At 37.9% G+C, this 26445-nt stretch overlaps 1 protein-coding gene across 2 annotated transcripts in view; it reads right to left on the bottom strand.

The window, feature by feature from the left end:
- The window catches only part of Shprh (SNF2 histone linker PHD RING helicase), a 69596-nt gene extending 43748 nt beyond the window's left edge, over positions 1-25848 (bottom strand). Inside the window, exons 1-14 of one of the 2 annotated variants that reach the window (XM_057761327.1) lie at positions 25718-25848; positions 23087-23733; positions 20624-20753; positions 18379-18597; positions 15717-15795; positions 14597-14747; positions 13159-13267; positions 12372-12628; positions 8272-8928; positions 6140-6391; positions 5111-5189; positions 2852-3015; positions 2502-2758; positions 943-1064 (exon numbers count right to left, since the gene is read on the bottom strand). In XM_057761327.1, coding sequence (XP_057617310.1) covers positions 943-1064; positions 2502-2758; positions 2852-3015; positions 5111-5189; positions 6140-6391; positions 8272-8928; positions 12372-12628; positions 13159-13267; positions 14597-14747; positions 15717-15795; positions 18379-18597; positions 20624-20753; positions 23087-23701 — 3091 coding nt within the window. In that variant the 5' untranslated portion in view covers positions 23702-23733; positions 25718-25848. Of the gene's footprint in view, positions 1-942; positions 1065-2501; positions 2759-2851; positions 3016-5110; positions 5190-6139; positions 6392-8271; positions 8929-12371; positions 12629-13158; positions 13268-14596; positions 14748-15716; positions 15796-18378; positions 18598-20623; positions 20754-23086; positions 23734-25633 lie in introns of both variants that reach the window. The other variant, XM_057761328.1, reaches the window with a different exon arrangement.
- Positions 25849-26445: the final 597 nt, after the last annotated feature.

The following is a 26445-nucleotide window of genomic DNA, read 5'->3' as shown; positions in this document are numbered from 1 at the left end:
CCAAAATATCTCAAGTATTTCTAATTATTTTTTATTGATATATATTTTTTAATTATTTACTTATAAGTGAGGAGAGGATGCACGCCAAAGTGCACACTTGGAGGTAGAAGACAACTTGTGAGTTCTCTCGTCCCAAAATGTGGGTCCCAGGAATTGAACTTGGGTCATCAAACTTGGCAACAGGTACCTTTACCCACTGAGGCCCCTCACCAGTCTTTGATAGTGAGTTCAATCCCACTGTGGTAATAAAACAAGTATTAGAAGACTTGAATCTTTATGTTTATTGACTTTCTTTATATCCTAGATATGTACTTGAAAAGAGTATATATTTCTCTCTGGCTGGGTACAGTGTTCAATAAGTGGTCAAGTCTCTGTTCTAGTGGTTAAGTGTTATCTATTTGTTCTGTAATTGAGGGGTACTGACAATTACAAATCTATACATTTTCCTAACAGGTCTATCAATTTTTGTTATATTTATTTGGAAACAAGAGACTTTAGTTATATATGCAAGATTTCAGATTTTATTTTGCATCTTCCTTTCTTTCATACACCATGATATGAAAAGAAATGAATTTACAGTATTATTATTTTAAAAAAAAATCAATGAAAAATACTTCCAGGAAAATGTCAAAATTTAATTGTTTTTCTATTTCTAAATGTTCTGATTATTCACTATAAAAGACTAAGATAAGTATCTTATAACAAAATCTTTTTTCATATTGTAATTTTCTAAAATTTTCTAATTTCCAAAACTTCCTGAAGTAAAGATGTTTGCTAAAGGTTCATGTGCACTGACTGTTCTTGACATGTTCTACGTAAGGATTCTCTGTATAACCCAACCCATTTAACTCATATCAATAGTGTGTGACAGCATCCCTCTGTACCTAACCTTCTTCAGAAAGTACTGGAAGAATCAGATATAATAAAGCAATCACCTTCTACCTTTAATGATATGGATGCCCGCTAAGCCGTTGAGGGCACAAACTAGTTGCCGGTGGGCCTCTTCACATTCCGTTCCACATTTCTTCTGCAAAGATGTCAGCAGCTCTTCCATTGTCATGGTGCTAAAAGAAGAGACATCTCTCAAAACTAGAACAAAACCCTAAGTACTATCACAGCAGGAAAATCACGCTGTCCTCGGAGAAGAGTGGAAGAATCTTAATAGTTTTTGCACAAACCAGCAGTTTGAGTATGTGTGTGTCTATCGTGGTATGTCATTATGTTTGTATGTGTGTGTGCATGCACACACGAGGTGAGCACCTGACACGGGTAATGAGAACCACACTCAGTCCTTTGGAAGAGCAGCAAGAGCTCTGAACTGCTGAACCATCTCCAGTTCCTTCACCTTCAGTTTTGCAGTTACTGTTTTTACTTCATTGTTACTAATACAGCAAGTATTCTTCCACCTGACCTGCCTTCTTTTAAGTTTTTGTACTTTATTCAAGGGAAAAAGGAACTAGAAAAGTCTCTCATAAGAACAAAGTAAAATATGATTCATTTGAAACAGTACAGGGATCACATTACAGGACGGGGTCTGAATCAATCCCATCACTACAATTCTCTAAATTTATGCTTTACTGTAAATTTAATTTTTAGTTTATAAAATAAAAGTTAAGAGATGTTTTAATGGTCAAGTAAAATACGATTTCCATTAAAGGGATATCATAAACTACCATTTAAATAGAAATTGTTTCAATAGCAATCTGTAATTCTTAAAATTATTACCAATTCAGGTTACTGTATGAATTATCATTTTTACCATTTCTAGCTGTCTATAAATCCATTCAAAGGTAAGCCCCAAATATAATCGTCTTTATAGCTCTTTGAAAGCTAAGAGTTTCTTATAATCCCAGGTACTAAAAACAGGCCAGATTTTGAGGTGCAGTCCAATCCACAAAAACAATTCTGGAACAACAGAACATATCAAAGGATAGAGCTAGCACAATTATAAAGAAAATACTTAGTGGCAATCTAGCTGCTTCCTCATATGGGAAACTAGACATACATCAAGAACAAAAAATTTTGTCAGGTGTGGTGGTGCATGCTTTTAATCCAAATACTTGAGAGGCAGAGACTAGAGAATCCTTGAGTTCAAGGCCAGCCTGGCCTACAGAGTGAGTTCCAGGACAGAGTCAAACCCTGTTTGAAAAGCATGCACACAGGGGTGGGATGGACAAAAAAATACAGGTAAAAAACCAAATGAACTCTCCAAACCAAAAATACAACCACAAAAACCTGCTATAATTATTCATATTTTAAAAGAAATGTTCAAAAACACAGAAAAAGCCTTTTGTTATGACTCTTTCACAAATGAGGCTCCATACGAAGAAAACCGTGAAACTAATAAATAAATAAATAAATAAATAAATAAATAAATAAATAAATAAATAACTGATACCTAGTCAGAAGTCCCTGAATAAAACTGGGAGTCAAAGTGCTTAAATATGGCCTACTATTGCAACATAATAAACCCCACAGGAGAAGGAAACTGATAGTCAAACCTCTTCTGGAGTGGCAAGAACTCCCCGCGAACAGCCTGTGGATGGCAGCAGGCCTGCCTGAGCCGAAGCAGAGGATACAGGATGGAGGTAACGGTCCTTCTGTCCAAGCTGCTCAGTTTCAGGGCCCAGTCGGAGATCTTCCTGAGCTTTACCACGGCATCCTGGCAGCACACCTCATGCTGGCGATGATAGAAATGCCTCTCCACGGGAGAAAAGTGGAGCCAGTGCATTTCCTCAGTCTGAGGTGGAATCTGGATCTGTATTGGGAAGTTAGAAATGGAACAATTTAACCTGAAGTTTTAATTTTGCATCCAAGCTTAGTTTCCTTAGTAAAAGGCTGACACACTGACTTGGTCAATGACATCTTTCTTTGCAGACCTCCACAGTATCTTGGCAATAAAACTGTAGAGATGCTGAGGATTCTTCTTGCAGTATGGTCGATAGAGAAGTCGCATCCACCAGTGTTTGACACAGTAAGGTTCAATCCCAAGAAAGACCACCAGACCAAAGAGATCTATGAAGGAAAAGGTACAGGACAGCAGGGATAATTGTTTCTGGATTTCTTCATTGCTCTTTTGCGTAAGATCACCCAAAGACCCACAAACACAGAACTTGTATGAAGAATTCATCTTGTAGCCTCTTGAATCTGAACATTTAATTCCAGACCAGTTCACACTTCTGAGAATCTACTTTCTGCTCAAACTGCTGAGATACTTAAAAGGTAACAAGTACCACCATAGCTTGACTTAAAAGGTAACAAGTACCACCACAGCTTGACTTAAAAGGTAACAAGTACCACCACAGCTTGACTTAAAAGGTAACAAGTACCACCACAGCTTGACTTAAAAGGTAACAAGTACCACCACAGCTTGACTTAAAAGGTAACAAGTACCACCACAGCTTGACTTAAAAGCCTGGCAGTGCAAATTTCTTCAGAAGATTTGCTTTATTAAGATGCAAGCATCAAAGTAAGACTTGTCAAATGAGAAAAGTGTGAAAAAAAATGAGGTAATCTCATGCGATACAGAGAATATGCTCTGAGCCAACTTTCCTAATGATCTACTAATTTCATTTCTAGGGAACTAGCTTAAGACAATAATGAAATACACAAAAAACTTATTTAATGAATCACCACTCTTAACCACTGAGTTATTTCTTCAGCTCTGAGTGTAATTTTCTTTATGCTTTTATGTATCATTAATTGAAAAAAATACAGTAAATAGTTACTTCAAAATGAGCAAGAATTATTTTTAAAATTCCAAGTTAGATGAAGTCCCAACTTGGAGAGGGAAGTTGAGAACACAGTCCCATCCTATGCTCTGGAGCTACTGGCAACTGTAAGCTGCTGGGAAGGGGGCGTTTTCTTTAACAGCATAGTCCCTGGTGAGCCTCTAGTGGAAGACCACATACTCCAAAATATTTAGGCAGCACAAGCGGGTCTGGTGCGTGAACTGGGGAAGATTTCAGGGAGGCAGGTGAATATGATCAAGACACATTGTGTAAGACTAAAGAAACTATAAAAACATAAAAATGTAAAAACCACAACTGCCTATAACATCATATGAAGATGACAGACACATTAGGTTGAAATTACTTATTTTGTTAAACAGGGCCTCCTAGGTAGTGGAACTAATTGACCCTCATAGTACATGGGAATTAGTAACAAACGCTTATCTGCAGGAATCAGATTTACAGTTCAGATTACATCAGTATAGCTATTTATATTCTACTTCACTGAGGTCTTAAAACCCTCAAATTATATCTGCCTAAGACAAAAATTAATATTCTTACCCAAAGATGTTTTCCTCTAGTAGTTACAGAGAAATGTATGAGTCAGTAATGTGTCAAAACATCATCCCTTGTTAAGTTTCCTCATCCACTTCTTCTATTTCTCTAAGATAACTCTAGTCTAGAACCATAATGATCACACTGCATGCCTCCATCAGTCCTTGGAGGCAATCATCTGATATCCTAGTATATACTCCGTTTACTAATAAATCATTTCCCACATTGCAATGAGTCTACAAAATGAGAGTAAAACATTGTGTCGAAATTCTTCTAATAGCTCCCAATTTTTCATAAGAATATAAAAAACACTCTATTATGGTCTAAAAGGTCCATTTTGACTTTCTCTATACTTATCTATTGAGTCTCGGCATGTACATGATTTCTCCGTACTTTAGCCGGAGAATCCTTTCCTCTACTAATCACTGAACAGCACTGCAGATCTCAATCTGGCCATATCTCTTCAGTATCCCTTATTCTCAAATTTGATTTTCTCTCCCTCATGCTTTCCTTTCTTCTCAAGCTCTAAAGTTTGTTCTTTGAACTCAGGCTGACTTGAGATATATATATATATAGTGTGGAATGGGTACAATGTTTGGTCAATTTAAAGCAATGGGAGTGCTCACTACATATCTGTCCTCGTGTTTCTGAAGATACCACCAAAACTCAACATAGTAAGATAAATGCTTTAAACTATTAGGAGCAAACTTTAAGTACACAAATACTTAACTAAATGAAGATTTTGAAAAAAATTAAGGCTAGCAGTATTTTCCCTCAAACAAATAAGCACTTCAAGTATGGGGACTGTGTAAAGTCTGCGTTACCCTCTAATCCTCTCTGCACTGGAGTGCCGCTGATGCACCACCGATTAATCCCACTCAAACGCTGGGCCATTTCTGCAGCCTAACCAAAGAAAAATATGAAATAAAACACAGAAATCAGTAACGCATTTTCTCATGAAAATACCTACTAACAGCTGCATTTCAGTTAAGATACATCCGCTTTTATTTAATAGTTACCACACTCACTGCTGAATGTCATACTCAATTAGCCATTACCCAATACAGTGGTTCCCATTAGTAGGAGCTCACTATGAGCAACCCTGAGATGTAGGGGTATTTCAAGCATGTAGAGAAAAAAAAGATATCCTGAATGAATACAATCCCTTCACCAGGCCTTCCTAGAGGGGTAAGCTTCTGTATGATGAGGTACGATTCATCAATTCAGACCAGGTTTCAGACTGATCACTGGAGACAGAATAAAGAAAAATAATACGGGACAGGGGAGATGGCTCATTCATCAAAGTATTTGCTACACAATCAAGGACCTAAGGTTGGATCCCCGGCAACAAAGTAAGAAGCAATGTGCATAAGGGTTAAATCTTAGTACAAGGAAAAGGAAGGGCAGGAGGATCCCTGGGGCTAGGCCAGCCAGTTTAGTTAAATCAGCAGGCTCCAGGTCTAGTGAAAGACCATCTTAAGCAATAGTGTGGAGAGTCACAGAGAAAGGCCTGAGACATACACATACATACACAGTTACATATAATTCTATACCATAAGGGTCATTTTCTGAAGTCATATGATAAGTCTCCTAGTTAGCTGAAATAATTTAGAAGCCCCAAAGCATAGCTTGCTTTGAACACTGTCATATACACACCGACATTCAAGTTTCCAAGTATTCTATAGAGAAGCATCAGAGAATTAATTTCAAAAGATTATGTAGTTCATAACACAGGCGTGTATAGCAACATAAGAGTGTTCAAACAGTATCAGTAGTATGGGTTAAAAACTACTGAACTATTCACATTCTTCCTTCTGTCATCAGCACTCAAAAGATGTTGTAGAGATTCTCACTTTTACTGTAGGACATTCAACCATCTGAGCTTCATCAAGACAGATTCTCCACCACTCCACCGCTACGAGGGGACTGGGAATGGCCATATAGCGCTTCTGATTCCTCAGGCGACGCCCATCCTCACTATTGCTATGTGGGATATCGACATAGTTTAGTTCTGAACGAAGGACATCATAGGTAATGATAACTATATCTTGTTCTGCCAAAAAATGAGGCTGTAAGAAGCCATCTTTCTTCACTCCTTGATATACCTGGGAAATAATCAGAACCAACAGTTACTAAAAAACACCTTGGAAAAAGGTCATAAAAATATTCATTTATTCATATTCCTACTGACCTGAGCCCTTTCTAAATTTGCATTTGACCACACATACTATAGACAGATTGTACAACTGTCTAGAGAAAGATTATGTTCTAGTGTGGGAGCCAAGTGACATAAACAATGTGAATGGACATATTACAAAGCAACTGTGACAGCATTGGTGGAAAGACGAAAGCACGATTAATAAAAACTCAGAGAGAAATTTTAGAATATCTAAAAAGCAAAAAGTCAGCCACTGGCTCTTACCTTGACCTCAGTCCAAAATGGCAATCCTGCCTCCAGGAATCTCAGAATGAGACTGTGTCTGAGAGCTGTCTCCTCCCATTTTATAATCCATTCTAGGGCTGGGATTAAAGGTATGCACTGCCCGGTTTCTATGGCAACTAAGTGTGGCTACTGGGATTAAAGGTGTATATTACCATTACCTAGTCTTTAAGGCTGACCACTGGGGCTGTTTAACTCTCAGATCTTCAAGCAAGCTTTACTTATTAAAATACAATTGAAATGCCACAAAGACCAATTGTGTAACTGACAGAGGCGCTAATGTTTCAGTTATATTTTGAAGCAATGCTTAGGGTTCTTTCGAATGGAAAAAGAGAGGAAAGAATATAGGCAGGTTGTTAGATGGACTCAACACGGTGTGAGAATACAGAACAAAGAATGTAGGCAGACTTGGTAGGAGTGAGATGGGATGGGAAAGTAGAGCAATCACTGCTACTATTCACGAAGTACTCTTTCTGTTTTAGATGCTACACAAAGCATTGTCTCCAAACTTCAACAGCAAAACTGTTATGTGCTACTCCTTTCCCACACAGAGGAAAATGACCTGCTCAAAACTGAAGGAGCTAAGACTTAAAATTTCATTCACACAAAACAGAGTTACTTAGTGGCAAAAGTCCTGCTTTATTTACTGTAAGTTTTTATGCCCACAACAGTGGTCCACTATGGAAAATCTACACGATTCTCATGGAAGAAGAAATGTGGCCAACAGTAACACCCAATGACTATGAGTCAGCACTTGGCAAATCTCATTTACACAGCAAGTCTGTGAGAGGCCATTTTCAGAATTATGTATAGTTCCTGGAAAATGATACACACCAAAAAAATAACTGCTGAATAAGTATCATGTTGTTGCTGTTGTACTAATGAAATAACTGAGGCTCCAGAAGAGAATTATGGATCCACAAGGTGACAGGTTAGAATGAGCATCTGAAACTATACTATGCTACCCTGGAACTGTATCTCCCTCTGAAATTACAAATGCCTATACCAATTCATTTTCATTTTGATAATCAAGAATTTGTAAAGTTTTTGTGTCAACATATTCTCAACTTCTAAAATTCAGAAATCAGAAAAGAATATAGTTTACTGTTCTGTTTCTTCTTTTCAATATTCTCCTCAAGTTGATACAGCTAATATTAGTATCATAATAATTTTAGGAATATACAAAAAACATGATGGTGATGTGGCTCAGTGCTAGAGTGCTTACCTAACGTGTCAAGGTATTATTGGGGAAAAAAAGCATAAAAACATTAACAAAGACTTTTGGAAAATAAAAATATATAGAAAAGTAAAATCATACATAAAATTAGCTGGGTATGGCACACATGCCTATAATACCAGCACTTGGGAGGTAGAGGCAGGATGATCAGAGTTCAATGTCATCCTTGAAGCTAGTCTGGGCTATGTGAAACTCTGCTCCAACCCTCCAAATAAATAAAACAACAAACAGTAATAAAAACATGAAAAGAAACAAAACCACAATGAAAACTATCATGATGCTATCCCTCTTTAGCTCCACTGTCTTACCAAAACTCGAAGAGACGACGATCTGACATGCCGGTTGATTTCATCCACCCACTGGTGGCAAATGGAACTTGGAGAGATGATCAGAGTTGCCCTTGTTGACACTGGCTCCATTGCAACCAGGCAGTGGGGGCAGTAAAAAGGCTTCACCTTCAGATTCTTCTCCTCGTAATTCACACACTTTGCATGCTGCCACAGGTGGCAGTTCAGACACTGAACTCTCGGCTTCCGGCCAATCTGGTCAAATTCACCACATATGCACTCAAAGCGGTAATCAGAGGTCTCACAGGGACTTGCAGTGTTAGAATGTGCCAACTCATCAGCAGCAGGCTTTGGAGACACCACTGGGTCTTCGTCTTCTTGGTTTTGCTTGCTCTCAGAGGCAGGTATACTCTCCGACACATCAGGATCAGGATTTGCTGAGTCACCAAGAGCTGGAGAGTGACTATGGGAATCCGGACTGATAGGCTGCCTCTTTTCCTTCTTAGTGAGCAGAACAGGTTTTCTCTTCAATTTACCACGGCTTTTCCTGGGCTTACAGTAATAATAATAAGGATCATCATCATCATCAGAAGTGTTTGATGGCAGGTATTCAGAATCTGTGTCCTTGTTCACTGATTTTCTTAACTCTTTCTGAATTTTCCTTGGACTCCCCACCACCTATGAGAAAGAACTGTTCAATTAACATGTGCCAATAAGGCTATAACTCTGAAATCAAGCTCTAAACTTTATGCATATGCTTTACAAACAAGTTCAACATTGTCTTTATATAAGGAGACTAGTTCCTGACAAACGCACTCTGATTTTCTCTGTGGAAGACCTCTCTCTGTAATCCTCAGAGAAGCAAAGGCTCTACTTCATCCCTGTATAGTTTAGAGATACAGATCAGAAAAATAAAGGGAGATTACTCCTTTGTTAGTAATAGTTTATGATTTAATGTCTACTTAAATCAATCAAATAACAGAAATCTAGAGTACATACAATTCCAAGTCATCAAGTACTAAGAAAGTGAAAGTTAATCTAATATTTACCACAATCAGCAAACAAACTCCTATCTTTGCCCTTTCTATGTGGATCTCCTGACATTATGGTTGAATGTCAGTTCTGGGCCAGGCATTGTTTTAGATGCTAGGGTATTAAAAAAAATAACATAAAAAACGAAAGTATATTTGGTATCTGGTCTCAACAGCTCTCTGAATAGTAAAAAGCAAAAACATGCTACACAAGTACCTACAAAAGGCAGGTAAAGCAGATAGGATGTGACAAACAGGAAGGAGATAAGAACAGTTCCCTGAAGAAGGTGTCAGAACTAAGGGCAAACAGAAGAGCCAGATATTAATAGAGAAACAGTGGCACTGATTGGACATTCCCCCTTGTGGTGGCAGCAGGATTACAAAAGCACAGTTCACTGCAATCTTCTGTGTTGCTTGGGTACAAGGTGGACACTCCCTAGTCCAAGAGAGGAAGCATCTGTGTGTTTGTGTGTGTGTCTGCAAGTGTGGCCAACAAAAGGATTTCATAATTTGACTTGTTGTCAGTAGTCTTTCCTTGATAATGTTTACATGTATTGTGACTATTTTTCTAAAAGCAAATTGAAATATTGGCCCAGTGAAAACTATTTTATACCAAAACATAAAAAGTTTTAAGGATGATGGCATTGGGAACAGGATAACTTTATATAAAAGACTTGAAACATAAATAAATAGGTATATATAAATTTGAGGCATTAACATTTCTAAGTTTGGGAGCAAAGTTTGTAACTGCAGGCAGCATTTAATAATAGACAGGTTATCTTAAACTATAAGGCATATGAAATTAATTGTAGAGTTCATCCCATTGAGTATTTCTAATGAGTCCACCACATTTCTCTGGGTTCCATGGTAACTAAAATAGTTATTACTTTTGTGACATTTACATTCAGAAAATAGAAAACATAAGTCACTGTCATAATGTTTCTCCTCACTTATTTTGATTTTTGCCTGCAAAGTTTGAAAGCTTTAGTGTCAAGGTAGGATCTATCCATCTATTCTGTATGGTAAAAGGGTGGTTTTTGGTCATTTGGTGGGTTATAGATATTTGTTATTGTTTAGGGAAGTTGGTTACAAGTTCTTATTGGTCATGGTAAAAAAGAAAAAAACCAAAACTAAAAATGGAGATTAGATTCAGGGATCTATTTCTGAAAGAAAAAGGGGGAAATAGTATAGAAATAATGGGATATAAAGTGAGTCTACTTTTAAGCAACCACTAGTCTCAAGTATTTTACATTGGTATACACTTTTGTATAGTGATACAAATTTAAAGTTATTTTTGTTTTACTGTACATATGTTTCTATTCTTGTTTAAGGTACTGTTTCTATGCAGATTATTTTAAAATGTAATGCAAAGTTTTAGTCTTTGAAAGCTATTTAGGACAGTAAAGAAATGCAGGTTAATAGTCATCTATAGCTATCAAACTTATAGTCTGTTAGATATGCTTTCAAAGTCATACAGAGATATATTCTAGATAGATAAGTGATCTTCAAACATTTCAAAAACCTAACTACAGAATATGGCATTGAAAATGTTTTAATAACATAAGGCTTTTCATGACAGTGAGATACGTCTATTCCTGGCAGCACCAATTTATTTAAAAAAAAAAGACAATGGGCATCAAAGAACCTCCATATGGAGTTTGCTTTCTTCATCGCATAAGCTAGTTATTTGGGCAAGAAACTGCCCTTGTCTCAACTGCTGACAGTATGCTGTTCAAACTGGACAAACAAGACACAAAAGAAAGCAACTGTCAAACTTTTGCCAAGACAAGATAGTACAGGCCTTATAATTCCTGTTTCACAGAAAAGTCTGTCAGATATTTTAGGCCCATAGGCCTAAAATTACAAAGGAACCTTGGGGTGACTGTCCAGGCAACCAGATGTCTATTGTTTCTCTGTACTTCCTGTTTACTCAGGTAATATTTTATTCTTCTCGGGTCTCTGATGGAGAATGAAGATTAAATATTTATAGGTTTACAGTTCTCCTTGTTACCAAATTAGGAAAAGAAATATAAGAGATGTAATTTTATACGGTCGAAAGGCAAAAGTTTGAATAGTTTACCTAAGATGGTGCGGGAGAATTGTCTGTATTCTGTCAATCATGTTTTAAATAAACGCTGATTGGCCAGGCAGGAAGTATAGGTGGGAAAACAAGACAGGAAGAAGAAATGATGCAATGAGAGTAGGAGAATTCTGGGAAGGAGGAAGTTGATTCCTCCCACTCCTTCCCAGACCACTGAAGCAGCAGGATGTGATATGCCCCACTGAAAAAGGTACTGAGCCACATGGCTAACATAGATCAGAATAATGGGTTAATATAAGCAACAAGAGCTAATAAGTAGCCTGACCTAATGGGCCAATCAGCTTTATAACTTTTAGAGATCTCTGTGTGATTTTCTTTGGGGCTTGCCGGCTGTGGGGTACTGGGAGGGACAGAAACCCCAACAAGCAGGCCCCGTTCATGTTACACTAAGAAAATGATTTAAGGCCTAAAAAGACAGTATTAAGATGGCAATACAAGTTATAATATGATAGAAAATGATTTAAGTACAAAACTTTGGACTCATCAAGACAGGATAGACAATGGAATATTTTCTCTAAATTTGTCAAATACAAATGGACTGGACATTGTAAATGTAATTCTTACTGGATAATTGGTCTTACTGTATATAGTTTTACTGTTAAAAACTTTTTAAGACAAAAAGGTAGAAATGTTGTGGAATTGTCCTTTACACCGTGTGAAGATGTGTTATTGTGACTGACAGAATAATAGCTAAACACCAATAGCTAGGCAGGACTTCTGAACAGAAAGAGCTCTGGGAAGAAGAAAGGAGGAGTTGTCAGCTAGATGCAAAGAAAAAGACATACAGGAGAAGAGATAAGAGCCATGAATCATGTGGCAACACATAGATGAATAGAAATGGGCTAATTTAAGATATAAGAGCTAGTGGGATAAGCCTAAGCTATAGGCCAAGCTTTCATAGTTAAGGAAGTCTCTGTGTGGCTTTTTATGAGCTGGCAGCCCAAAGAAGAATACTTTTACAAGTATATGTACTTAATAAATGCTGTTACCTGCTTTTTTGTTTTATCATATATATCTTCTTCTTTGTAATTCTTCCCCAGAGTAAAAGTCCCAGAGAAACCATGACCTTTGATCTGTTTCACAAGACCTTCAAAGATTAAACATTTCAGCATCCTCTTCAGAAGACTCCGGTTCCGCTGAACATCATATCTGTATATGGAGCTGACATACTTATAGATAGAAAGAATAGAAACTCCTTTTTTCCCATTCATTTCTTTCACAGCTGTTAGGATCATCACACGTGTAGCTAAATGTACAAGTGGACAGAAAAAAAGAATATGCTAATTACTCAAAGTAACTAAAATGAAATTTAATCTTAATTCACATTAAGGACTAGGTTAAGAAAATAAACAAAAGACTTAGGGCAGTGTAGTACCATTCCAAAGAATATGTAATAAAATTTTACCTTGAATTAAGAAAAAAAAAATTACTGTAATAGAAATAATTTAGCAAAGACTTATTCAGGCTAATTTGCTAGTTGATAAAACAACAATCATTCAAAAAATAAAATCTCTTGAATGTCCTAGTAATGCTATGCTACCATTGCTGAAGAAAATTTGTTAACAGAAATTGTAGTAGCTACACTTGAAAATATGCAAAACTGAAGTATAATAATAGACTGAACTAGTAGTACTGGGACCAACTCTATTTTTGTTAATGTAACTTGTAACCATGCTCTTATGTTAAATACAAATAACTGGGGAAAAAAACCTAGCCATGATGATTACGACCTTTCTGAGGACAGAATAAGAAGCTACTTGAAGAGACCATACTTACGGGGGCAGTGAACTTTTTCTTTTGGTTCATATTCTGTACCCTGGATTTCTCTGCTTTTTACTTTTCCTCTGGGACAGTGAGATGGGATGAAATAATTCACCACTTTCCCCTGAAATACATGACATTTGATAGCTGATATTTTGTGTTCAATATTCTAAATTATCATTTACAGTTCTTCTATTAAAGACATGGAAAATAGTCATATAACTATAAAAGAAGGAGATGATTAAATGTCATTCATTATGTAAACAATTTTACTTTGGAGCTTGCACTTAACCATCATTTTCTTCTTTGTGTACACTATTCAAATGTACACCAATGTAGGGAATTTCTGAAGTAACTTAAAAACACATTTTAAAATAGAACTGACACATTAAATTTATAATAATGAAACATAAATTTGGAAATACGTAATGAGCTTAACATCTCAGAAAGAAGTTATTAATAATTCCAGTTATATACAGTGTCTTTTAAAAAAATACTTATTTTTGTCTTAAGTGTAATGGTATTTCGGTTGCATATATGTCTGCGCATCACATGCCTGCAGTACGCACAGAAGCCAGAAGAGGGAGGAGCATCACCTGGAGCTAGAGTTATAGATATTTAGTTAATTAGTTAGCTGCTCAGTTGGTGGGTGCTGGAAATCCAACCTGAGTTCTCTAGAAGAGTAGCCAGAGAATAGAGCTCCTAACTGCTAAATACCCACATCAAATATATGTAAATATCTATTTATATAAATTTATAAAAATGTATTCATATATATAAATTTTTCTTTTCTATATACTATTGAAATCCTTAAGGTTTATTTTGTATACATGGACTTTCCAACAGATGCTATACATATAAAGACTGTGGGTCTGTGGTTCCCAAAGGTTTTTAATTAGTTTGACCTTGGATTGGTGAGTTAAAGTCAGCAGTGCTTAATGTGCTGACTTCAGGTTTCACTACTGGGAGATACAAGAAGTTAATTTTTGCAAACTCTAATTTATATATTTAAATTTATATATTTATACAAAATCTATTCTATCTAACAATCTATTACTACTAAGCTATCAGTCAAACAGTAAATTCTACTTACCAGAATCTGAAATTTGTAATTACAGTTCTTAAAAATATTCACTGGTAATATGGACCATATAGTGGTGACAAGATATTTGAAGCACCAGTAGGAAGAATTGTAAAAAAGTTCCCTGCTAACTAGTTGATAACTTACTACATAACCTATTTACTAATTGGTCTACATCACTCAAGAAAAACCTAGGTAACCAGCATTCCATTCTTTGCAGTTACTTGAAGGTAATCAAACATGAACACAAGCCATTGTTACACAAAGGACAGAAGAGGTTTACTTGAGGCCAAGCAAACAGTCAGTGTTTGCTGTAAGGTCCCTTAGCACCCTAGGTTCCCACCTCTAGAGCACAGCAATATTCCTCTGTACCTCGGGAAGAGTGAGAGCGTCTTGTTTGACATCCTGCCGAGTATGTGTCAGAATCAGAGCCAGAACCTCCACTGTCTTTCCGAGACCCATCTCGTCTGCTAAGATTCCACCAAGCAACTGTGGTCCAGCATGTGGGAAATCACGAATGATGCTAAGGGAAAATACAATCCAGGAATTTAAATAAAAGTTATGCTGTCCTTTATTAGTATTCCCAAAGAGAATAGAAGAAATGCATAAAACTTTAAGTTTATCGAAAATTCATTTAGGAGAAAACAATTCAAATTCACAAATCATAGAAACAGGAATGAAACAGTAATAATCAGACAACTAAGCCTGTAGAAACAAGAATGGTGCTAGCACATACATAACCAACAGTTTATTTCTTCTGTAATTAAAGAGAAATGTTATACTGGATGGCAACATGGCTCAGCAGGCGAAGGTGTCTGCCACCAGGCACGACAAACACGAAAGGAGAGAACAGACTCCTGCAAACTGTCCTCTTCTTTCAGAGGTCCTCTCCTTCCCTGGCCACGGAATAAATAAATGTATGTAATTTTATAACATTTTAGAAGGAAGCAATTTTCCCTTTATGGTTTTTATGAACCTGTGATTAAAAAATATAAAAGATAGTAAATATTGACTTATTAATTCTGATTAAAGATTCATATATTTCTTTAATCTATAAGTTGATAAATTTAATGAAAATTTAAAAAGTTGGCCTTTTATAAACAAAATAACATAATACCTGAGATATAAATCTCTCCTTTATTCTTTCCCTCACTGAGATAGGGTTTCTCTATATATCCCTGACTGCCCTGGAACTCTTTATGTAAACCAAGCTGGCCTCCAACTCAAAAATTTGCCTGCCCATGCTTCCCCAGGTGTTGGGATTAAAGTACATGCTTCACCATATCCAGCCGTCTTTGTCATTCTTGATAACTCAGCAGCTGCTATCATGATAAATTCATTCACTGAAAAATGACAAGTGCTTTTATTTCTCAATCTATCCTTGGTATAATACAGTAATTTAGTATTCCTCAAGACTGTGAACATGTGTCAAAAATTTCTCAGATTTTACTGTATATATTTTAAAAATCAAGCATGTAAGACTTTGCCTTACCAGCCCGTATATGGATTATAGTAGAGCTTCAAACCATCAGGTGTAGCAATTTCTCGCCATAAGAAGTGCAGGGAGTTATCTAAAGAAAAGAAAAACCATGTAAGAGTTTTTGTTTGGTTTATTTCCCTGACACATATTGATACTAAAATAAAACAGAATGGTGTGGGATGCTGACTCAGGAGACAGATGTTCTTGAGAAAGTTGTCTCTCAGTTAGCAGGTGGGTAAAAGGCCATGGTTCTCTCCATTTAAAATACCCTTCTAATACTATTTGCCAGCTTCCTTGCTTTGGTACAAATCCATATAAGCAAGTTATAACACAGAAGAGTGAAGCACAACACTCTGCTGAGGGTCAGCAGGAAAACTAACGCTCAGCACCAACTCCACCTGATACGGTTACCTTTAACAAAGCACCTATGAAGTGGCAACTTCTTTCTTACTGCAAGTTAATTTTTTTAAATACAATATATTAAGATTTCCCCTCCCCAAACTCCCAGCTCCTTCCCACCCACCATGACCTATACCCTTTCTTTCTCTCATTCGAGTACAGACATCTAAAAGAAAACTTTAAAAAAAATAATAAAAATAATATAAAAACAAACAGAAGGAAGTCAAAGAAAAAGCACAGTAAGCACATCTAGACACAGACACACATGCCTGCACTTTGCACACAAAGAAATTCCATAAAAGCACAAAACCGGAAACTATAATATATATGAAAAGGACTTGTAAGGGTTTAAAAAAATGTGACATAGCATTAAGTGCATTATGACACAAAGAATCTCAAAAAAAATGTCACTGAGTTCATTTTGTGTTTGATCACCTACTGCTAGGCAAAGGGCCTGCCCTTAATAGCCCTTTATATAGCTAGTGAGAGTCTGCTGGAGAAAACTGATTTTCCTTTGCATAACTGGAGAAAGATTCTGGGTTGGGGAGCCTGACTCGTAGAGCATTCACACCTTAATCTCAGGGTCATGGTAGTTTATACAAGTAGAATTTGGTGGAAGCAGGAGGATCACAGGCAACTTTAACTCAAAAGACCCATGCTACTTGGCTCCACCATTTATCTTAATTGCAAATGACATGTCATATGGACCAGAGTGAAAAGAAAGGCTCACTCCACTTAGGAAGAAGAAAGCTTAAACTGTAATATTTAAGTATTACATTTATCTCAACCTTCTCCAGTCTTTCTCTTTAATCTTTCCAAGCACTGGGAACTCAGGTATGCCTCACCATAGCTGACAAAAATTCTTATAATAATAATAAAAGATTCTAGATGTATTTGATAGCATTCCTCTAATTCTGAAACAAGGTTTTTTTCTTGTAAATATTTTCCCTGTAAATATCTAATCTCTTCTCAGGTCCACAGCAATCAGGCTAGCCATTCTTGCACTAAAACCTTTCAGTCTGTGATTCTCTCAACTCTGGAGATGATTTTCGCAGATACTCTGTCACTGTGGTGGAGGGCTTACAAAAACTGGTTGTTGACTCCAAAGATAATACTTTTGCTAAAATGCATCAAATTTAACCTTTAAGTTCAAAGCATTTTGTTGTGTATAAATTATACCTTTCTGAAATTATGTATCCAAAAAAATTATTACAGAGAAATAAAAAATACAAGTTGCGTGAGACTTTATAGAACTAACAATTTCCCAAGCAAATAACGGGAGGACAAGACTGAATGAGAGATGGGCAGTGAAACATACAGATCATGAAAGTCGAGTAAGAGCATCCAACTCAAGAGCTGGACGTTTATTTTAGAGCAAGGGAAGAGAATGCCAAAGAATATGAATGAATGAGAATGTGGGAGATAGGAAAATAGAGACGAGGAAAAGAATTTTTGAAAAAGGCAAATCTACTGATATTTAAAAGAATCAGGAGTAAGAAATATTATTGTCTATTAGTTGATACTGTCCAAAATGAAAACTTAAAAAGAACTATGTTGTTGGGAGAAATAAGTAATATCATCTGCCACTAACTAAAGTAAATCTACACAGGGAGAATCAAAACTAGTTAATAATTCGTTTTATAGAATTGTGTAAAAAAATCTCAAAATTTGTCTACTCATTTAAAAATAGTGCTGGGCCTGATGTTGTTCATTTTAAGCACAGTGTTCAGTAGGCAGAAAAATGAATTCGCATTACAGTTTAAGGTCAGCCTGATCTAAACAGTGAGTTCCAAGACAGCCAGGCTAAACAAAGACACTGTCTCAAAGCAAACAAACAAAAAATATTACTAGAGCACACCCCTCCAATAAATTTCTTGGTTTTATTTATTTTGTAGGGCAATCAAAAAATACAAACTAGGAAAATTCATCACATTCGTAAATCTACTCTGTTGCTAACATTTACTGTCCAGTTAGGAAGTTTCTTACACGTACTTAATCAAGTTCTAAAAGCAATCTTTTGTTGACAAGTCGTGATTTTTTTCCAATAGCATGGCTCACAGCCCAGAATGGCTGGACTAAAATTTACACTGTGGCCTGGGATGACTTAAATTCCTCATCTTCCTGCTCCAACCTCCCAAAATAAGATTATAAGTAGGAACCATGATTTAAACTTCTTACTTTTCTGCATTCCCACCCTAGCACATGACCCACTCTGAACCATCTTCAGCACTGTGCCTCCGATCAGTGAGCCCTTCTTTAAGCATCTTATACTTGCCACCAGCAGGAACGCTCCTGAAATGCTCTTGCCGTAGCATCCAGTTCACTGCCTCTCTCTGGTACGGCCTCAGTACTGGGATTAACGCGGGATGCTGGACATCCACTTGGACTGACTGTGTTTCCCGCTGGTGTGTTTGCTTCACAAAGCGATAGAGCTCATCAATGTCCTGGCCCTCTGGCTCACTCTCTGAATCTTCCTCATCTTCTTCCAGCACATCTGTATATCCAACAAAGGTACTCATAACAGGATCTGCATTGTAAGTCACAGCAATTTTTTTTTTCTATTTAAACCCTTGCCCTCCTACTCTGTGTTTTAGACAATATTTCACAATACAATACTCTCTGGATTGGCCTCATCCAAAATACTCAATCTTCTGAGGACTGGGAATGTAGGTGCATGTGCTATAAGGCCTTCTAACTGCTGGTCCTTATAGGAGGACCCAAGCACCCATTCATCTCCACAGTCCTGTTCTGTGTGTTCTTTGATTGGAAATCCCTTCTCCCCAAAGTATCTACCTATGCATTCTTTAAAAGAGTTCAAATGCTGCATGGCATCAATGTTCTCCTCACTGTCCATCTGTTATTTTATACTTTGGCTATAACTATGTGTTATAATCTACCTGCTTTTCAATTTATATGTACTTGTCACAGTCCCTCAGAGAAACAGACATGTTCTGTTCTCGTATTTAGTAACTGTGAAGAACTAAAGATGTATTTCATCTGTGATTTATAAACTAACTTATTTCACTTTTACATCTTAACATAAAAATCCTATTTTTTATGCTTATTAAAACAAGCTCTCATTAATTTTTCAGGCTAAAAAGAGAAAGTGAGCTGCTGGTAGTAGCAGATGCTAGTGAAGAAACATGCTGAAATCATAAATCTGTGTCTAACTGTCCCATTTCACTGGAGGAAGACAACTGCTCCGTATAAGACTCACACTGTAACTTAAACAAATAAAAACCCTAAACACACTTGCATTATTCTTTCAATGTGAAGAAATGAATCATTTTTATTCCAAACTGTTCTTAAAGAGGACATGGTAAAACTACACGGTTTTACAGAACATACCTAATATGCTCAGTTACAAAGACTGTACTGAAGAATCTACAAATTCTTTTCAATACAAAATATCATATAGGATTTTTATAACCAGTGTTTAATTATGCATTTATTTCTTATCAGCACCACAAAATAATTAATGTAATCAAGTATTGATATCTAAGCTTGAAGTTTTCTTCCAGAATACTGAAAGTTCAGGCGTGTTCCACAATAGCTGTCTAAAATTTTTATAATTAAAAAAAACCCTTAATGTTTTTGATGGCATTTCTAATTCTAAAACAAGATATTTTGTTCCCTGTAACTGTCTAACTTCCAAAATAACTTACTACTAATGAAGTTTTGAAAGAATGAGCTATGGCATCAATTTACCCACCATGTTCAAAAACAGATTTCCAAAACATTCTAACATGAAATGTTCTATAGGGCTGAGGCTATAGCTCAGAAGTATAGTACTTGCCTAGCATATGTGCAGTTCTGGGGCACATAAGGGGAAAAAGAAAACAAAGGAAAGGAATAAGGGGACAGAATGCTCTACAAATTGCACCAAAATACCAGACACACTAAGTTCTCCAGCGTAACTTGGAAAATCCACGCTGAGTCTCCAGCAGCATAGCAGGATGCACCCCAGTCAGTCCATGTCTACCAGTACTAGGCTAGCAGTGCTTTCTGTGTCTCTCTACCTCTGAGTTATATTCTCTGATATCCACAGGCCTTTAGCTTAGTTAGTTAGGTTAGTGGCAGTTCTAACCAAGGATTCCACAAATCTACCGATAAACAACAAAGTCATCTGCTCTTTATAAAAACCTGGCTCTTGAGATTCTCTATCATACTGCAAAGGTGAGGTAGATTAAAAGGCAGTAACAATCTCTGGCTATTACAGAATTTTGCAGAAAAGGAAGGAAGGATTCAAACCAGTTCAGATGTATTTTGATTGCCTTTTGACTTTGTATATTGATTTTACAAAACATTTCTTGAACTCTGGGCCTAATGCTAGGCAAATATAGTGAAAGAACAAATCTTATCAGTGAGGGCATTTCAGATACGATTTTGTCATAGATACTATACGGAGATCATTTAAGTTTCTTCATTTTTTATTATTCATTCTCAAGTTATTATATACACAAGTAGAGGAAAAACTGACAACCCCAAAATGCAATTGTAAAGTTTACTTTAATAATTACCTGGAATAACAAAATTATATAACTTTTCCATCACTCTCTTCATGAGCTGATTGAACTTTTTCATTCTTGAACTTGCATCACTCATAAAGTCTAGTCTTGTTAGGCCCGCTTCCAAGATATAAATTCCAACCTAAAAAGAAGTAAAGTCTTACTAGCAATATACCATTCTTTATAAAAACACAAGGAAACCTTTTCCACAGTCACTATTTCTAAAGAAAAAGGTTGTTGTTTTTTTTTTTTTCAATGTATATGGGTGTTTTATCTGTTTATGCATGGTGTGTGCAGTGCCCGTGGAGGCCAAGAGAGGGCAGTGAGTCCCTGGGGACAGGAGTTACAGATGACTACTAGTTGGCATGTGGGTATTGGGAACCGAACCTGGGTTCTCTGCAAGAGCAGTTAGAGCTCTTAACCACTGAACCATTCAGTATTTCTTAAAGGCTTTAACAATGTCTGCCCTATAGGCATGAGATACATTTTTAATTTCATAAATTCATTCTATAAATGCCTATGATGCATAAATGAAACAAAGACTTCCTTCATTGGGTCCAAACACAGGAGAATGTTCAAAAACCTCAACTCTACCCACCAAGTCACACAGTGAGCATTTGAATAAGCAGTGAAGCTTGTTGCAAGGAATCATCTCCCAGAAAACTAAACACACACGCTCACTCTTTTGTGATTAAGTTTCAGGATCCTTATCACTGGATCAAATATCAAATAAAAGGTGGAAGAAAACAGACCTTGACTAATGTTAAGTAAAACAATGCAGCTATTGAATCATAAGAGTTGAAATATCCAAATCTGAGTACAGGCAATGATATTTAGGAATAAGAGAAATTTAGGAAAAATAACTTTTGTTTATACTCAAACATTCTCGTTTTTAAAATAGTAAGTCCATATGAGGCAGCCAACACAGTTTAAAGTTTCTAACAGACAATTCACTTTCTTATTTCTCCAGTTCCGTTGGCACCAGACTCCCTAATGACTGAAATCCTTCATCTCTACTGCTGAAATAGAAGAATCCAGTAACATTACAGAGTGACAAGTGAGTTACATTTCAGACCTGTGTGCATTTGCCTTTTGTTCACCTGGTTTACTGTGCTAGTGACAGATATTTGCATTTTTATAAAAATCAAGGTCAGGGAAAATGGAAGAGATTAAGATTTGCTTTCAAGGGTAGAATACATATACACAAGCCATGAACTCTTACATCCCAGCTATCACTCAGCAAAATACTGGTCCTTAAAATCAGTAGACAGGGAACTGCATGGTTATGAGTTTCACGTCCACAGTTAACTGCTCCATGATGCTTCCAAATGTTCTTTATTCTTCAAATTGTTTTGAAATAAGTCTATGGCCATTCCATCCTGAAGACACCAGATCTCTCCAGAAAAAAATAATTAGACCTACTGATACAATTGCTTTTAATTTGAGAAATGTGTAAAAAAAAAAAAAAAATTTCAGAGATACAAAGATGAAGCAACATCTCAGAATTTTTCTTTCAGTCTTTAGCATACGGCATACAATCCCTTTTGAAAATATACCTATGGCATTATCTCATCTGCCTCTAGAAAAATTTATCATGAAAGAATGGATATTATTTAGAGTTCATATAGAAAAAGGCTGATATTAGAACATTTGAATGATCTGTAATATTTACACAACTTACTGGATGCACATCTTCAAATGAATTATAAATTTACTGATAATGTTAGGTACTAGGCACTTTAATTAGGCAGTGAAGATAAAGACCTCACAGTTTAGAAATTATGAAAGATCTGAAATTTAAGTGCAGTTCAAGCAGTCGAAAGAAGAAAAGAAAACTAACAAACACCAAAACCAAAACCAAAATAGTTATTAGATATTCTGGGTCAGGGCTTGTAACACCATGCCTGGGGCTTAAGGAAAGTTCTCCCTGCATGAGACTCTTTCTGAACAGACTCCCAGAGAATGACATATAGTTAGTAGAAAAGGGGAAGAAATTAATCTAGGCAGAGGGAACACAGATAGAAAGAATCTGTTTGGGAAACAAATTAATTTGGAATTTCTGGAGCAAGAAAAAAAAGCACAGTGATAAAGGGTAGGATTCAATGACACATAACAAACAGGAAGTTGTATGTCAGAGTAGGAAGGCTATACTCAAGTTCTACAATTAGGAAATTAATTCATAACATATCATTTCTGGAACACAGTAGACAAGGATTTGAAAATACAAGGTATTAGAATGCAAGATGGTGAGGACCAAAGCAAGTAAGTGAGCACAGAGGCAGGAAGGAATACCCAGGGCAATCTCCTTAGGAAAATGCCGCCTAGGCTATAAATGATGGGCAGGAAGATAGTTACGTTTATTTAAAGCCCTAAAGTATTCCTTGGAAGAATAATGAGACACTTATTGCTGGATTTTGAGACTTTCTAAGCTAACTTTAATGTGGAACCTTACAATACAGCACAGTAAGGGAGTACCTTAATCGTACGGCTTCCTTCTGGTCTCTGATAAAGTTTTATTCCTCTTTTCTTCTGCAGCCAAGCCAAATCCTGTAACATGTCACTACTGAAGGACGATTCCACTCGAAGACCCTTGCTGCAAACATCAGCCGAATCTTTGCATACACTTTCTAGCTTCTCTGCATCTTTACATTCTGAATGGACATAGATCAGGAACTGATTGCTTGACTCTGAACTCATCAATGCAAAACTCCTTTCAGAAAAATGCTCAGCTAAACTCTCTTCAGGGAGAAGCTGAAGAGCAAAATCTCCCAGACATGCTTTCCAAGAATGATCGACATGATATGGAGAAATTATAACATTCAACTTTACAGACAAAGGGGTTTCTTTTTCAGTGGATTCTAAGGTGCTCACAACCTCTGAACGCCTCTTCTTATCCCTGTGAACTACATCTTCAGGAGGGTCATCATCTATGAGGATGCAGTCAGAGGAAGAGTCTGCACCAGAGCAGGGCTGCTCAATGGTCAAGGTCGGAGGTTCATTCCTCAGGTCTTCATGCATGTTCCAGTGCAGCTGCTGCTGCCTTTCCTCATCGACCTTCACTGGGGGAGCGCGTTTCCTTCGGCTGCTCATCTTCACACTTTCTTGGTTATTTAATACGAATTCTAAATGACAAATAAACAGAGGATATAAGGCAGAACAGAAAGACTGGAAAACTATGGCAAGCCAGGAAAAGAACACTCCATGCACCAGAGTCTGGGCAAGGCCTCCCGCCTGTTGCAAATACAAACTCCAGCACAATTACCAACATACATTCACTGTGAAGGTTACCAATATAGAGGTAATGTATCTTTAATGAAGAAATATTTTCAAACAAAAACATTAACATGCTTACAACCCAAACGGGTATGACCTTGAGTAGGGCCTCTCTTGGATTATTTTCTAGGAATCTCACAAACAAGACTATGACTTCCATTCACAGTGAAGGTGTCATTTCCTGAATTCTAACCCAGTTCTTTCTCTCAACGATAACCCTGCGATTCCAAGTACATTCCTTAGCAGCCCTTATACATAACATGAAACCTGTTATATGACCGAAATTTTCAGAAAAATATATAGAAAACAAGGGGTAAATTTCTAAAAAGCCTTAAGCCAAATAATTTGGCTATAAAAGTTCCCCAGAGACTTCCGTTTTAGAACTGATCCCTGGCTGGTGGTACTGCTTTGGGAGGTTCTGGAAACTTTAGATGGGGCCTAGGCGTAGAGAGTGTGACACTGGTTACTGAGACTGGAGGACCAGCCTTGTTTCCTGTCCTGTCTGTTTTCTTACCTATCAAGATGTGAGCAAGCCACCTTACTACCCTGTGGTCACCAAGCCGGACTCACCCTCACTGTGTCTCCCATTATGATGGAGTGTTCCCTCAACTCCCTGTGGCTTTTTTCTTCTCTGGTATTTGGTCACCTCAAGGAGAAAACTAATATGTAAGGAACACATTAACCATGATCTCACGTATCCATTAGGTTTCACTCATCTTTACTGGAAAAATTTCATTGAGACAATCAACTAACTGTACAAAAGAAAACAAATGATAAAATTACATTCGATGGGCGAAAACTAAGAAGACAACCCCCTCACACAGCCGGAAATAAAAGCTTGTTTCAAGTGTGAGTTGTATTTAAACGCACACGACTGCTGAATAAGTCCAGTGTGCTTTACAATCCTAAAGCATCAAACCTCGAACGACCCCTAGTTTAAAATCCCTTCGAAACATCCTCTTTTTCAAAGAGAAACAACACACAATGGTGTTATGGATTAACAGATAAGAATAAGAGAGGCTCCTTAGACAAAGAACGAGGTGGTGACAGCAATCATGGGACGTGAACCAACCCAAGCGCAAAGAAGACAAAGACAAACGTGTAGTAGAGAAAGTTACAAAGACTGCGCAAGATAAATTCAAGCCATCTGGAGTAAAAGGCACCGAGTAGAAATGGCCAGTGGTGAACAATGCTGCATGCACCTCAGACAAGGTACCTCTGGCCATGAATCCACACCTCCTCATGAACCAGCGCTACTTCAGAGTCAAAATGCACAGCGTGCACAGGTGCCAGGGTGGTTTGGAAAGCGAATGCAATTAGTTTGTCGCCGAGGGCAACTGAGCACTGGGAGCCTAACTTGCACGTCTCTGCACCTCTTTCGGGCACCTGCATGCACCTCTTTCGGGCACCTGCAGCCCCACGCATCATCAGCCCCTCGGGCATGTCCAAGGCACAGCACGGTCCCCCTCGATCACCCTCCTGAAAGGAGCCTGCTGCCAGTACCGGCGGCTCAAGCTCCCGGAGGGACGGCTCGCGACAGGGCCTCGGGCACGCGGGCGTGGGCAGCAAGCCCCCGTCCCACGCGAGACGGTCACGGCCCACGCTCGGGCTGAGCTCAGTCCCGGGAACTCGCAAGGTCGCTCGCCTCCGATCCTGGAGCACCGCAGGAGCTCTGGGCATTTCCCGGTGACCCAGAGCCAATCTCCCTCGGCGACCTCTAACCTCTGACCCCACAGCCACCCTGCCTACCTCAGCCGGTACCCAAGCGCCGGCCCCAGGCCTGGCCTTCCTCAAACACTGCAGACCCCAGGTCGACATCCGCCACACACACACCTGCTGGAGCCGCGCACGCGCGCCGAGCGCTGGGTGGAGACGGGCACCCAGGCCGGAAACCGCTTAGCCGGCTCAGTAGAAGTGTCGGGCCCAAACAAACGCGCCGGACCGGACGCGACACCGCGGGACGCCCCGCCCCTTTCTCCCACGCTGGCTTCAAAGGGCGCTACTGCGCAAGTCCCGTCCCCGAAGCCCCTGTGGGAAAGACCTTTGAAGTCTCGCGATGTTTGTTCCCATCTCTTTCCCTGGCCTACCGTGCTATTAGTAAACGCAGAATGGGCGGGGACCCAAGGAGAGGGCGGGGCTCCAGCCCCAGAGAGGGCGGGGCTCCTTCCCAGAGCGGGCCAGACGAGTTGTGGGGTTAATAAAAAAGCAGAAAACATACGTAAAACTAAATTCACGATGTCAGACAGTTACAATACCCAAACAATCTACACAATAGGGATAAAACCACTAAGCCAAAAGCATTTGATTTAACAAGAAAACAAAACGTAGAGATGTCTCCAGAAACATCATAAAATAGGCTAATAATAAGGTCCGATCGAATTGAAATTCTTGCCAAGAAAAACGCTATTCTGCTTAAACAGCGTAAGAAAAATTGAACATCCTATGCTGAAGCTGCCTTCTCAGTCTTCTTTTTTCAGAAGGGAGAATTGTACCTCCAGTAGACACAAAATTCTCCCTTCTGAATATATCAGTAGTGTGTTAGCTTTGTATATCCTTTGAAA

This window comes from Chionomys nivalis, chromosome 2 (genome assembly GCF_950005125.1).
Source record: "Chionomys nivalis chromosome 2, mChiNiv1.1, whole genome shotgun sequence".
Taxonomy (NCBI): Eukaryota; Metazoa; Chordata; class Mammalia; order Rodentia; family Cricetidae; genus Chionomys; species Chionomys nivalis.
This window is presented reverse-complemented; position numbering and strand designations above follow the sequence as displayed.